Source organism: Hylobates moloch, unplaced genomic scaffold (genome assembly GCF_009828535.3).
Source record: "Hylobates moloch isolate HMO894 unplaced genomic scaffold, HMol_V3 SCAFFOLD_1, whole genome shotgun sequence".
Lineage (NCBI taxonomy): Eukaryota > Metazoa > Chordata > Mammalia > Primates > Hylobatidae > Hylobates > Hylobates moloch.
In genome coordinates, this window is record NW_026652276.1 from 52,553,762 (window position 1) to 52,567,954 (window position 14,193).

The following is a 14,193-nucleotide window of genomic DNA, read 5'->3' on the forward strand; positions in this document are numbered from 1 at the left end:
TCCGCAAGCTGCGCAGCGCCGGGCCTGAGGGCGTGTATCCGCGGCCGCAGCAGCCGGGCTGGTCCTGCTGCGAGCCGGCGGCCCGGAGTGGGGCGGCGGGTAAGTGGGCACGAACGCGATGGACGCTGTACAGTCGCCTTCGTCGGTAGGGAACTGCTGGCGGCCTAGGGGTTGTCCTGAGAGGGAAAAGTGGGCTCCGGCTGCATCTGCGGCGCCCTGCGTGGCCGTAAGAGCCAAGTGGCCTCAGAGGCTCGCCCCGTACGCAAATCCTCGCTGTCTTGCCAGGGTCTTGACGTGACGTGCGGTCGCGAGAAGGAAGGGGCGGGTTGGGGGAGGCGCTGAGGTGGTAGCAGCGGCGGCCTTTGCTGAGTTTTCTCTGGCCCAGAGCGCTTGGGCTGTCGGTCTAGCCGGGGGACTACCCTGAGGGGCCGCTGCGGGTCGCCGTCTTCGGAGGCACCGGCGAGGGCAGAGCCAACAGCCTCTTCACGGTCTGTAAGGTCATTGTTTGCCAGTCGTGGGGCAGCGCGGCAAACCTGCTGGGGAAAGGTTTTCTGGTTGTAATAGGATGAGTACCGCACCAGTTTTGCCTTCCAGCTGAGATGTAAATTTCAGGCCTCCATCCTGTGCAAAGTGGGAAAACTATCTTGAGTATTGGCATGTTCTAAGTATGACATAATAGTTTAAAATAATGTATGATAAATCATGGGTGTTTAGATGAAAGATTTACACATATAAATTGGAGACTTTAGCGGTCTTAGTGTAACTAACTTTTCGTCCCCTTAACCCTTGATGCCTGTTCTATGGGTCTCTAGAGGGGAAGGAGCATTATACTCCGGAAACACTTGATGGATGGGGTTATGAGAAATTCCTCTCTGTATGCTAACTCCGTAATAGAAGCGTTTGTGTATTTTAAAATCATAGCTGTTCCAAATATAATCTAGCCTCGTTTTCCCCTCCGTCGGATGATAGGTGTTCTTCAGGACAGTTTTATTTTAAGGAATTCTTAGACCCAAGTAAACACCATCATTAAAAGAACTGAGAACTATTATCAATTCTTCCTTTGGAGTCCATCTTCAATGGAAAGGAGAAGGGAAAACCTTTTTTAAAAAGAAGAAAGAAAACTGAAGTTTTTGATTTGACTAGAGAAATATTCAGAAGACTCCTTATTTTCACCTAGTTGTATCACAAAATTGAGAAACAAACATTATCCCTTGACCATGTAAATTTTACACCACATTATGTCAACAGCATGTACCTTCCACATTGAGTATTCAGAAAGAAGTGATCTGAACTCCGACCATTCTTTATGGATACATTAAGTCAGATATAAGAGTCTGACTACTTGACAGACTGGCTCGGTGAGTTCTGCTTTTTCTTTTTAATATAAATTTATTATGTTGCTAAATTTAGCTTTTGGCTCTTCACTTTGCTCTCATGATATAAGAAAATGTAGCTTTTCTCTTTCAGTTTGAATTTTCCTATTCAGTAAAACAACATGCTAGAAAACAAACTTTAGAAAAGGCATTTTAACTATTTTTTCAAATAGAACCGTAATAATAAGTCTTGTCTTACCATAAAGTAAAATGTTGAAGATTCTTTCCTGCTGTCATCAGCATCTACAGGTAGCATATTTTGGATGGTGTATGTGTGCTACTTCAAAATAACTAGGAAAAAATAATCCTCGTAACACATGTACCTTGTCGTGTCAGAATTGGAGGTGTTAGGTTGCAGTTGTATCAGTGTTGATTCATTTCATTACTTCCTACAGAGCAAACATGAATGTTGGAGTTGCCCACAGTGAAGTGAATCCAAATACCCGTGTCATGAACAGCCGGGGTATGTGGCTGACATATGCATTGGGAGTTGGCTTGCTTCATATTGTCTTACTCAGCATTCCCTTCTTCAGTGTTCCTGTTGCTTGGACTTTAACAAATATTATACATAATCTGGTAAGAATTTCACATTATACTAAACACTTAAAAGTTTTAGGTTTAGTGGTTGCCAGAAATTAAGGGGAGGAAGGAATGGAAAGTTATTGCTTAATGGGTAGAGTTTTTGGTTTTGCAAGATGAAGAGAGTTCTGGATGTGGATGGTAATGGTGATGATTGCACAACAATATGAATATTTTTAATACCACTCAATTGTACATTTAAAGTCCCAGCACTTTGGGAGGCCAAGGCAGGCGGATCACAAGGTCAGGAGTTCAAGACCAGCCTGGCCAACATGGTGAAACCTCATCTCTACTAAAAATACAAAAATTAGCCGGGCATGGTGGCACATGCCTGTAGTCCCAGCTACTTGGGAGGCTGAGGCAGGAGAATCGCTTGAACCTGGGAGGCAGAGGTTGCAATGAGCCGAGATCATTCCACTGTACTCCAGCCTGGGTGACAGAATGAGATTTTGTCTCAAAAAAAAAAAAAAAGTGTCTAAGATGGTAAACTTTATGACATGTGTGTTTAAACAGTTTTTAAAGAAGCTTAAGGTTTTGTGTTGTATACAACTTAGTTTTTTTAACAGCTTTTTTGAGATATAATTCACATGCAATAAAATCCACCCATTTAAAGTGTGCAGTTTAGTGGTTTTTAGTATATAAGACTTAATTTTGAAGAATTCTAGTCTGGGATAGAATTTTCTTTTTTCTTTCACACTTTATTTCAACACTGGGCCTTTTTCTAAGTAAGACTTTTTTTTTCTCATTTTATAGAATCTAGAAAATAGATCATTTTAGTTTCAATCCTTGTTAACTTATCTATCTAAATAGTATAAGTATACTTTACTGTTTCAGTATTTAAGTTTTGAACTTAATCATATCTTATGTGATTCAGGATCTTATGGTGCCTTAGCTGCTGCTTGTTGAATATCACTCTCTTGTATTAGCTCTACAGAGTATCAAAGTTTTGATTGACTGTACTGACCATATTATGCAGCCCTGGAAGTTGCCTTTTACAAAAAAAAAAAAAATCCTGACAGCGACTTTTCTTGTCTTTAATAACCCATTAAAGTAATGTGAAAAGGAGGAAATACAGTTAGTTGAGGATTTTAATTGAATCTAGTTTAGCAGTACATTTGTTGAAAGATATTTTTTTAAATGAACTTAAAGCATTAAGACAGGAAAACAGGAGAAATTGATTTTTAAAAATTAATATTTATTTTGGCCAGGCACGGTGGCTCATGCCTGTAATCCCATCGCTTTGGGAGGCTGAGGCGGGCAGATCACTTGAGCTCAGGATTTCAAGACCAGCCTGGGCAACGTGGTGAAACCTGAAATTTCATCTCTACAAAAAATATAAAACCTTAGCCTGGCATGGTGGCAGCACATCTGTAGTCCCAGCTATTCGGGAGGCTGAGGTGGAAGAATCACTTGAGCCTGGGAGGCGGAGGTTGCAGTGAGCCAAGATCGTGCCACTGCACTCCAGCCTGGGTGACAATGAGACCCTGCCTCAAATAATAACAAAAATAATAATATTTATTTTCTATCTTCTGGAGTGTATTTGAAGTTGACTGGAGGAGGACAAGAATGATGTGCTGGTAGACATGATAAATATGTGTCCATTTAGTCCATTTTATATGATAGACTTTGTAAGGGCAAACGATGTTTTCTTTTAAATAGTGACTTCTCTGAAATATTTTACACTAATCATCTCCCTTTTGTTGAAACTTCCTTTGGCTTCCATAGGATCACTTTCAGCGGCATGTATTTCTGACCTTCTCTTTCTTCTTATGGGGTCTTCCTTCTCTTTTTCTCTCTTAAATATTTCTATTCCCAAGGTTCTTTTCTTCATCTTTTCTTATGCTATGTATTCGACCTAGGTTACTTCATCTACCCATATTTTCAGTTTCTACCTGTAGAATAAGGATGCTCCTATTTATTTATATCACCAGATTACCTTGCACCTTAAACCAAACAAGAGTAAATGGAACTTACCTTATTCCTGATTAGTCCCTTACCACCCACAATCTGCTCCTCTGACTTCACTACTAATCTTATCTAAAGGCCAAGCCAGACAGCTGAATGTTAATGGTAAAGCAATTAATATACAGGTTGAGCATCCCTAATCGGAAACCCAAAATAGAAAATGTTCTAAAATTTGAAACTTCTTTAGCACCAACGTGGTGCCACAAGTGGAAAATTCCATACCTGACCTCTTGACAGGTTGCAATTGAAATGCAGTCAAAACTTTATTTCATGCACAAAATTATTAAAGATACCATATAAAATTATCTTTAGGCTGTGGTGTATGATATATATGAAACATAAATGAATTTCATGTTTAGACTTGGGCCCTGTCTCCAAGATATTTCATTATGTATATGCCGATATTCCAAAATCCAAACAATCCAAAATCTGAAACACTTCTGCTCCAAAGCTTTTTGGATAAGGAATACTCAACCTGTAATGTATAGTCCAAACAGGCTGTTTAGAGAGTAAAATGGAGCTCTGGTAATAACTACTACAAGAGAATAGGTATAATCAGAACCATCCTATGCAAACAAGAGTACAGGGTCACCTAAGTCTTAGGATAACTTCTTTTCCTTTATATTCCATATCCATTTGCTCAGAGCACTGCTTTACTCTCAACTTGATCCCCATACCCTCATTTTTTCCTTGAGTAAATTACTCAGATAAATCAAATGGTCTTCTTCATGCTTCTCTATCCTTCATTCCAACTTGGCAGAGTGATGTTTTAAAAATGCATGTTTGCTCAAGTCATACTGTAAGTCATTCAGTGATTATCCATTGCAGTCATGGTAAAATCCAAGTTTCTTGTGTGACATACAAGACCAGTTGATAACAGTGCAGAAACAAGGAGACTTCACCTTATCTCAACCATCTCTAAATAGAGGCTATACACTAGCAATAAAGAAAATCATCTTGCTCTCATTTTACTGCTTTGGCTTAAGCTTTTCTACTATATTTTCTTTTCACCTGGACCAAGTACTCGTTTGTTTTTAAGAGACTGGCATGATCATAGCTCCTCCCACCTTAGCTTCCCAATAAATTTGAGGACTGCAGGCACATGCCACCACACCCGGCTAATTTGTTTTTATTTTAATAGTGATAGGGTCTCACTATGTTGCCCAGGCTGGTCTTGAACTCCTGGCCTCAAGCAGTCCTTCTGCACCAGCCTCCAAAAGTGCTGGGATTACAGGCATGAGCCACCATGCCCAGCCATTTTGTTTTTCTTACAGAGACAGAGTCTCACTCTGTTACCCAGGCTGGAGTGCAGTGGCATGATCATAGCTCACTGCAGCCTCGAACTCCTCGTCTCAAGTGATCCTCCTGCCTCAGCCTCCCAAGTAGCTAGGACTATAGGTGTGTGCCACCATGCTCAGCCGATTGACTGATTGAGATGGGGGTCTTGCTATGTTACCCAGTCTAGTCTCAAACTCCTGATCTCAAGTGATCCTCCTGTCTCAGCCTCCCAAAGCATGAGTGAGCCATGGCACTCAGGGTCTACTTTTATTTTTTTTGAGATGGAGTCTCTCTGTGTCATCCACGCTGGAGTGCAGTGGCGCAATCTTGGCTCACTGCAACCTGCACCTCCCAGGTTCAAGCAATTCTCCTGCCTCAGCCTCCTGAACAGATGGGACTACAGGCATGCGCCACTACACCCGGCTAATTTTTGTATTTTTAGTACAGATGGGGTTTCAACCTGTTGGCCGGGCTGGACTTGAACTCCTGACCTCAGGTGATCCACCTGCCTTGGCCTTCCAAAATGTTGGGATTACAGGTGTGAGCTACCATGCCCAGCCTAGTCTCTACTATTTTAATACCTCTCCCTCCTTCCTGCTCTGCCTCATTTCCTGCAGCAAAACTGCCCCTCCAGGAATCTACACAACTCTCATGCTGCATTATTTTATCATGTGTTTGTCATTGTTTTATAATTAGCAGTTTATCTCTTTATGTTTTAATTTTTGTATCGCTAAGAATGTATTTAAATGTTTGCTGAATAAGTTAGTCTTTTTTTTTTTTTTTGAGATGGAGTCTCACTCTGTCACCCAGGCTGGAGTACAGTGGCACGATCCTGGCTCACTGCAACCTCCGCCTCCTGGGTTCAAGCGATTCTCCTGCCTCAGCCTCCTGAGTAGCTGGGATTACAGGTGTGCACCACCACACCTGGCTAATTTTTGTATTTTTAGTAGAGACAGGGTTTCACCATGTTGGTCAGGCTGGTTTCGAACTCCCAGCCTCAGGTGATCTGCCCGCCTCGGCCTCCCAAAGTGCTGAGCGTGAGCCACCACGCCCAGCCAAGTTAGTCTTTTCCTTTCTCCAATGGCACATGTATTAAATATATTTCAGATGCCATCCCTGCACCACCACCACCCCCTAACCGTGTTTCAAATTGGTTGACCATGGACAAATGATTGGTAATTGACATTGTATAGAAAAGCAAACTTCTGATTTATTTGTTATTAGTTCTCCACCCTAAAAACTTAATTAGCCATCGGAGTTGCAATTACATGACTCCAAATTTAGGTTTCCTTTGAAGATAGCCACATTAAACCAATTAAAAATCTGAAGTACATATTGAATGCCTTTAAAAATGAGAAAATGGACCTAATTGTTACACCTGGTTAGAAAAATACAGTGTATTTGCCTTTCTGAACTGTACAGTAGAAACCTACAGTGGTTGCTTTATTAAGTGCTACCTCACCCTTAGAGGTATTAATGCTTCACAGGATTCTTGGCCCAGCTTTAAAAATGAATGATTCATTTTGATTCAGTAGGTATTTAGTAAGGACTAGTCATGAGCTACATACTTTTTTTCCCTAATTCTTTTAATGGAGGAATAATAAACACAAACATTTTTACATAAAAACAATTTAAAAAATATTGGGGCAGAAGATATATGGCCAGATAAGATTTTATTATTTTTCACTGAAAAGATGTATAAAATAAACTGTTTCGATATTCTAAACACTAGTTAAGTACATATGGTTTGAAGGAAATAATGAGAGGATGATTATTCTCTTAGATTCTAATATCTATGTGGTCTGGAATAGATGTTCTTAACTTTTTGGGGGTCCTGTACCCCCTGATGATTTGAAAACATATACTTTCTGTTTTATAGTTCACTTTAAAGCCCATATGAAAATGGTTTCATAGAGCTTACAGAATAAATACTCCTTGGCATAATGTCATCTTACAACATTTCTAATGTTGGAAGTGTCCAATGTCTAATGTCTTGCGGTGTCCCAGTGCTTATTCCGAGTGTATTCAGGCTAATGGGAAAACAAACATCATGCAAACAACTCTAACACGATATATTGTACTGTAATCGTATTTTCAATAAAATTGTATACAACTACATAAACAGGAGATTAATTATTACTAATGAGGTAGGTTTTTCTAAGGAATTGTTATTTGAGCTGAACCTTTAAGAATGAGGTAATTAATGAAGTAGCATCAAGACTTTTGCCACAGCAACAAGGAATCTTTCCCTCCCCTGCCATTTGCTGAGTATTCTGATTGTACCTTTGATAGCAATTTCTGCCCTACTTTCTAGCTGTTTATGCATATCTTTTTTTTTCCTTATCATATCTTAGAGGCTTGAATTTTTCCAAGGCTTGGGTACATCTCATTCAATTTCATATGTGCATATATGTCCTATGTCTTGTACATATAAGCCACTTATTAAATGTTTGGTGGGTTAAATCCAATTGAACATGAGTCCTTTCCTCCATAGCTTACGTGTTATTGTAGCTAAACGACTTCTGAATTGCCTAATGGAATAACTAGGAAGTAGACTAAGCCTTGAAAGGAAGGGCTTGGTTAACTTGGTATCATATAAAATTTCAAATCCCTAATTTTTCTATATAATTATTAAAAGTAGAGGTAGGAAAAATGACATCACATTGTGGCGTCTAGAAGGAAAAACTTTGTGTCATGATAATATTTAGGCATTATCCTTTTACATAAAGTGCCTCAAGTAGTGAGCCAGAATTAAACACTGCCTATCAGTCTAAATGGGTATCATAATCTCAAGGAAACCAAATCTATAGATTGGTTTTTTTCTACCCTATTAATAAAAAAAGTTGTATGTTTAGACATATGATGTGACAGAATGGCTTTTAGTAATGTTATTTGCTTTGAGTTTTAAAAACTGACTTCAAAAGAAACACTATTGAGGCACAATGGCGATTTAAAAAGGGAATTGAGTGGAACATTATACCTATTATGTCAAACTATTTTTATTGCTTTGGAAGAGAACTATTAAGGCAAAGGCAGTCGTCATATTAAATATCTCAAAACTATTTTTCCCAATAGATTTTAATCATTTTATTGTTTTCTACCAGTTTGTATGTCTTTATCATTTTTTAAGTATCATCAAATTTACTAATACACCCTGAAGAAAAGCCTCCTGTACATTGGGGAAAAAGTAATCCTATTTCCTAATAGGAAAAGTGTAAGAAAATCTGAATGTAAAGATATGAAGCTACCCTGATAGTTATTTTTAGTTTAATGAAAAGAAATGCAAACAGGTTACTTTCAGTTGACCTTTTACCAATTCTGACTTAATAATATTTATATACCCCAGAAAGTTCTATTTTATTATAAAGAAACTGGCTACAGCCTTTCACTATTATACGAAAGCTTAAAACGAACTCAGTTAAGTCACACACTCTCACAAACAGCTTGGAACCTCGTTAATGCTACTGACAAAGACTAATTTTGTATTTAATATTGATCATTTATAACCCCTTGCTTGTTTTCCAGGGGATGTACGTATTTTTGCATGCAGTGAAAGGAACACCTTTCGAAACTCCTGACCAGGGTAAAGCAAGGCTCCTAACTCATTGGGAACAACTGGACTATGGAGTACAGTTTACATCTTCACGGAAGTTTTTCACAATTTCTCCAATAATTCTGTAAGTGGCAGAAATTTTTAGGTATGAGGAGGATTGGATAAGAGGAAGATATCCTTTCATCAGATTGAATTGGAATTAGAAACAATATTTTGTTGAAAACTTCTATCAATAAGTAGCACCTCGGATAGAATATAAAATACAGACAAAATTTTTAACAAGTTGATAATAAACTAGTTTTCACTTCAGTCAGTACATACGGAGACAATATTACATGCTAATCAGTGCACCTAGACATTTAGGATATACAGGTCAAATGTATTCCAGCTCCCATCCTTAGGTTTCATATAAGGACACAAAATACATAATCATATTCTATATTGCACTGTCAGATTAATCTCCCTAAGCAATGATTTAGATAATCAGAAGAATTTCACTGGCCACCTATCCTATTAAGATATTCAGACTCCTTGGGAAAGAGTATGGTTTCAAAAAAAATAGGTCAGGCTTTCATTATAGGACAGACCTGGGTGGAGTCCTATATATATCACTCAGCCAGCTTGGTTTGCTCATATATAAAATTCTAGCTAGTGATACCTAATTTAATCCTAATGCTGTAAGAAATAAATGAGATAATATCTACCTGGATAGCATGTAACCTGTATCTGGTATCTAATTTCTTTCTCCTATCTGATGTTCTGGGCCTTCCAGAAAATAGTTCTTACCTCCTTTTCCCTTGATATAAATATTTTATCCCCACCCAACTCCTACCTGGCCTTCTAAGCAGTATTTCTTGAATATTTCATGTGTAGTCCTATTTCTGTCTTTGTTCAAATCATATCTCCTACCTGAAATGCCTCCTTTTTTCCCCAGCTTTATTGAGGTATAATTGACAAATAGAAAAATGCATATATGTTTTATTTTGTCTCTCCAAAGAATTTATAAGTGTATGGATTGCTTTGAATCCCACAGTAAGTACAGTGGCCTACACATAATAGAGGTATTGCTCATATATCTTAATACTCTGTACCATCTAGCCTATACATAATAATGTCCATGATAGAGTCAGTACAGCCTGGCGTAGCACAAAAGACTTCTTGGAGGTGTTGGAAATCCGTATGCTAGAACTTAAGAGAGACTAGGTTTTAGATATTTAAGTAAGGGAAGGCATTTTTCAAGTGAAAGGAATAAACTGATCATAAAATAATGGGGTTCTTTTTCCTTAATTTATAGCCCTTTGAGGAAATTTTGAATTGATTTAGTCCCATATAATATTAACCTCAAAGAAAAGTGTCAGTGTAGTCTAATAAAAATAAATGTAAGCTACATGGGAAGCTGAGGCAGGAAGATGGTTTGAGCCTAGGAGTTGGAGACTGCGGTGAGCTGTAGTCACACTGCTGCACTGCAGTCTGGGCAACAGAGCAAGACCCGATTTATTAAATAAATAAGTGAATGAATGCATGCATGCATGTAATAACAAAAATATTGGTTATTCAGATGGCCCTGAATTTGGATTTTGGCTCAACCCCTTTGAAGCTCTGTGACTTTTGGCCATTTTCTTCAAAGGCTCAGTTTTCTCATCTGTAAAACATTGAGGATTGCATTATAATACATGTAAAATGCCTGACATTCTGAAGTTTTAATCACAGCTATCACACAGAAGGCCAGCTGAGATGTACCTGTATACAGTGTCCATATTTCTCAAAATATATTTTTGACCAACGGGTATGATTTCAAATATTCTGATTAAATTGCTTACTCAACTGAAGAAATAGCATAAAGCCATCTATATAGCATTAAGACTTTTCAGTGCTTTCACATTTTCTTATTTGATTATTTGTCAGGTAGGTGTGACATGGAATGTTATTCCAGAATTTTTTTTTTTTTTTTTTTTTTTTTTTTGAGACAAGAGTCTCGCTGTGTTGCCCAGGCCGGAGTGCAGTGGCATGATCTTGGCTCACTGCAACCTCCGCCTCCCAGGTTCAAGCGATTCTCCTGCTTCAGCCTCCCCAGTAGCTGGGACTACAGGCATGTACCACCATGCCCAGCTACTTTTTGTATTTTTAGTAGAGATGGGGTTTCACCATGTTGGCCAGGCTGGTCTTGAAATTCTCACCTCAGGTGATCCACCTGCCTCGGCCTCCCAAAGTGCTGGGATTACAGGTGTGAGCCACCATATTCCAGATTTTTAAGTAAAGAAACAGACTCAAATGCATTACCTTGTTGAAGATCTTGCACCTAGTTGGAGTTCAGAGCTCAGGTTAAACCCTAAACTACTATCTTGTAACACAGGTCTCTTTCCAATATAGCTGTTGGCAAATAAATGTTGTCACACTGAATCCCACCTGGGTTTTGCATACCATCAGAGGATTGTCTAAGTTTTTGAAAGAGTCAAGTAATTTTCATATAATCTATACATAAAATTAGTTTTAATTAAAAGACAAAAAGGGGACATATGCTAGGTTATAGTCAAAAGAACCCATTATAAGATTTATTATTTCTAACCTATCAGATTATAGATTAAACCTATAATGATGGTGGGAAATGAAATGAGTTTGCTAAATGCAAGTGATGTCCTATTTTGTTCAGTAAAGGAAGTATAAATTTAGTCTTCAAATATATGAAAGCAGGAAGAAAGAATTTCAGAATTGAGGAATATGGTTTACACTGGAGAAAGAATTTTCCGACTGTAGTTTGCAAAATAGGTGGAAGATTGTAGAATTTCTCAATCTAGATGGTTTTAAAAATGTATAAAATTCTCTTGTGATGTTTTTTGTCATACTTGGAAGTAGCTCCTCTCTTCTAACCATGTTACACAAGATATTTATTTTCCTTTATGAGGTAAATGTCAGTAAAGACTATCAGAATACTTTCCTTGTGTACTGCAAACACCTAAATAGAAACTAACTTCTTAGTTATGAACAAATAAGATATGATGTTTTATTCTTTACATCTTATCTGTATTATTCTGTTAGTAATCAGATGATGTGTCTGCACCTTGATATACCTGTAGGTAAAACTAAACATTCTGGACTTGGTGATATATGGTTTTAAAGGTGCTTTTTAGGCTTGGGGCTTGTTAAAACAAATTCTCAGTTGGATATCCAAAAACATACATGCATTTGATTATTAAAAAGCAGCTGGAATGGTACAACAGTGTCTTTCAAGTTACCGGTTAAACTGGTTATAGAGCTGCTCAACTACAGTATGAAAATGAGAACATCAAAAGGGCAACCAAATATTTATTTCCTTCAAAGATAGGAATTGTACTAATGCACTAAAACCCCATTTTTTGGAGCTTTACAGTAGAGGTTCTTAACCTGTGAGTCACAAAACTTTTTGAGAATAAGATGAATGCTTTGAATCCAGATCTTTTTCAGAAACATACATGGAAATACAGCTACACCTGTAATTACAGAGGGCATATGAACCCTAGTTTGATAAGCCTTGCTTTAAAGGATGCAATGTGTTCTATTAAATGTATTTAATACAATTACAGAAATGGAAAATGTGGACCTCCATTAAACAAATTTTTTAGTTCCTAACGAGATAAACTTGGGACCAAACTGATTCCTCTTGTTTTAGTGCTCAAAAATAGTTTCATTTTTAGGTATTTATGCTTTAGTGGCCTTTTTTTCTACCTTTAAAATTGTTTAAGTTCTAAGTAATTTTATTTTTGGGTGTTATATATATTCTTTTATCTCTACAGATATTTTCTGGCAAGTTTCTATACGAAGTATGATCCAACTCACTTCATCCTAAACACAGCTTCTCTCCTGAGTGTGCTAATTCCCAAAATGCCACAACTACATGGTGTTCGGATCTTTGGAATTAATAAGTATTGAAATGTTTTGAAACTGTACAAAAATTTTTACAGCTACTGAATTTCTTATAAGGAAGGAGTGGTTAGTAAACTGCACTGTTTCTGTGATAATGTGAAATGAGAAGTATTTACATTGGAGCGCCAAAGGCTGGTCCTTCAAGTGCTGTTTTGAAGTGCAGATTTCCATTAAATGATGCCTCTGTTTAATACACCTGGTATACTTCTGAAGAGGGGGCTTTATAAGCAGGCTGGGCAGGCCCAGCTTATAAGTTAAAGGGCATCACAGTGAGGGTGTAGTAGATAAATTCAAGGAAATAAGAGATTTGTAAGAAACTAGGACCAGCTTAACTTATAATGAATGGGCATTGTGTTAAGAAAAGAACATTTCCAATCATTCAGCCATGGTTATTTAAAGCAGACTTACATGTAAAGAGGAATCCTCTCTATACAAGTTTATTAAAGATTATTTTTATTACCATACATATTTCTCTTGTTTTATGTAAGAGGATGTATATCCTCTTGTTTTATACAAGCCAGTTCCCACTTATGAGGGTACTTTTTTGGTTTTGCTGGCTCAATATTATGTATTGGTCAATGAGGCCATTTTTACATTTATTACGTTACAGAGTTCATGGAGGTTCACCTTTGTGACTGATTGGTGATAAAAGATAGCCAAGTATCTTACAAGCAGCCTCTGAGTCAGTGTTCTAATTTTGGAACAAAGCGGGTTTTACTGCTTTTCCAGACACAAGGCTGCTAAACCAATTAAGAAAATAATTTATTTCTTTCAAGCAACTAAAAAATATATGGCAATTTAAAGGTGTCTGCTTGTTTGGTTGAACAATTTAATTGGGAAAGTTTGTCATCATTTGAAAAAGGAAATATAAAAGGAACAACCATATAGCCAGCCTGTGGTCTGGCAGAAACAACGTCTCTAGCAATAGTACCAAAGTAAGTAATGGAGTCTTTTTTGGCAGGTCTGCGGTAAAAGATAACATTTTCTTTTCTTAGTCCTCCTGCTCTCAACCCCCATATTTTGCCCATTAATATTTTGCCTATGATTACATGGGTTTTAGTATATATAGCCCAAAATGGTAACTGTCTCCAGAACAGCAACCACATTGAATTCTTGTGACTTAGGAAAGCTTCTTATAGTTGCTGACATTAATTGCAAGAAATAACTATATACTACTTTGAGAAGTAAACGTGTCAAAAAAAAACAAAGTTCAGATATGGGACAAAATTTAAAAATTCAGTAACATTTAGAAACAGAATTGAATGAAAAGAGTTATAGACCAACTTAAACATCAATTCGTATCAGTACACTGACTTTTGGGGGTAATGATCATTGTTTTGTATCTCAAAAGTACTGAGTTTAGAAATCAGTTGTATGATACTACCTTTGTATGTCTGTCTTTTCCCGTGTATTTTTACATAACTGGTGATCTATAATTTAATAAAATTTTTCCTTGGTGTAAGATTATTTCAAAAGCCCTCCAAATTTAGTCATCAAAACTGAAGTGACATTTTTCAAGTTTATTTTTAAGCAACTGAATTCGTA

At 37.5% G+C, this 14,193-nt stretch overlaps 1 protein-coding gene across 7 annotated transcripts; it reads left to right on the forward strand.

Annotated features, from left to right (window-relative positions):
* Positions 1 to 10: 10 nt before the first annotated feature.
* ORMDL1 (ORMDL sphingolipid biosynthesis regulator 1) lies at positions 11 to 13,112 on the forward strand. Of its 7 annotated transcripts, none has more exons than XM_032755174.2 (5): positions 28 to 99; positions 1,249 to 1,358; positions 1,769 to 1,949; positions 8,721 to 8,872; positions 12,519 to 13,112. In XM_032755174.2, exons 3-5 carry the CDS (start codon positions 1,776 to 1,778, stop codon positions 12,652 to 12,654), a joined length of 462 nt encoding a protein of 153 aa, XP_032611065.1. In that variant the 5' UTR covers positions 28 to 99; positions 1,249 to 1,358; positions 1,769 to 1,775; the 3' UTR covers positions 12,655 to 13,112. The 7 variants fall into 7 exon arrangements, with proteins under 7 accessions (XP_032611062.1, XP_032611065.1, XP_032611067.1 ...); XM_058440305.1 differs by lacking the exon at positions 28 to 99 and adding an exon at positions 324 to 497; XM_058440302.1 differs by lacking the exon at positions 28 to 99 and adding an exon at positions 324 to 488 and having other exon boundaries at positions 970 to 1,358.
* The last annotated feature ends 1,081 nt before the right edge of the window (positions 13,113 to 14,193 follow it).

Bases quoted from the DNA above. Each gene is read 5' to 3' on its own strand.
- ORMDL1 (XM_032755171.2), top strand. From the start codon at position 1,776: ATGAATGTTGGAGTTGCCCACAGTGAAGTGAATCCAAATACCCGTGTC. The intron at 1,950-8,720 runs GTAAGAATTTCA...CTTGTTTTCCAG, and splicing joins CAAATATTATACATAATCTG to GGGATGTACGTATTTTTGCA. The intron at 8,873-12,518 runs GTAAGTGGCAGA...TTATCTCTACAG, and splicing joins ACAATTTCTCCAATAATTCT to ATATTTTCTGGCAAGTTTCT.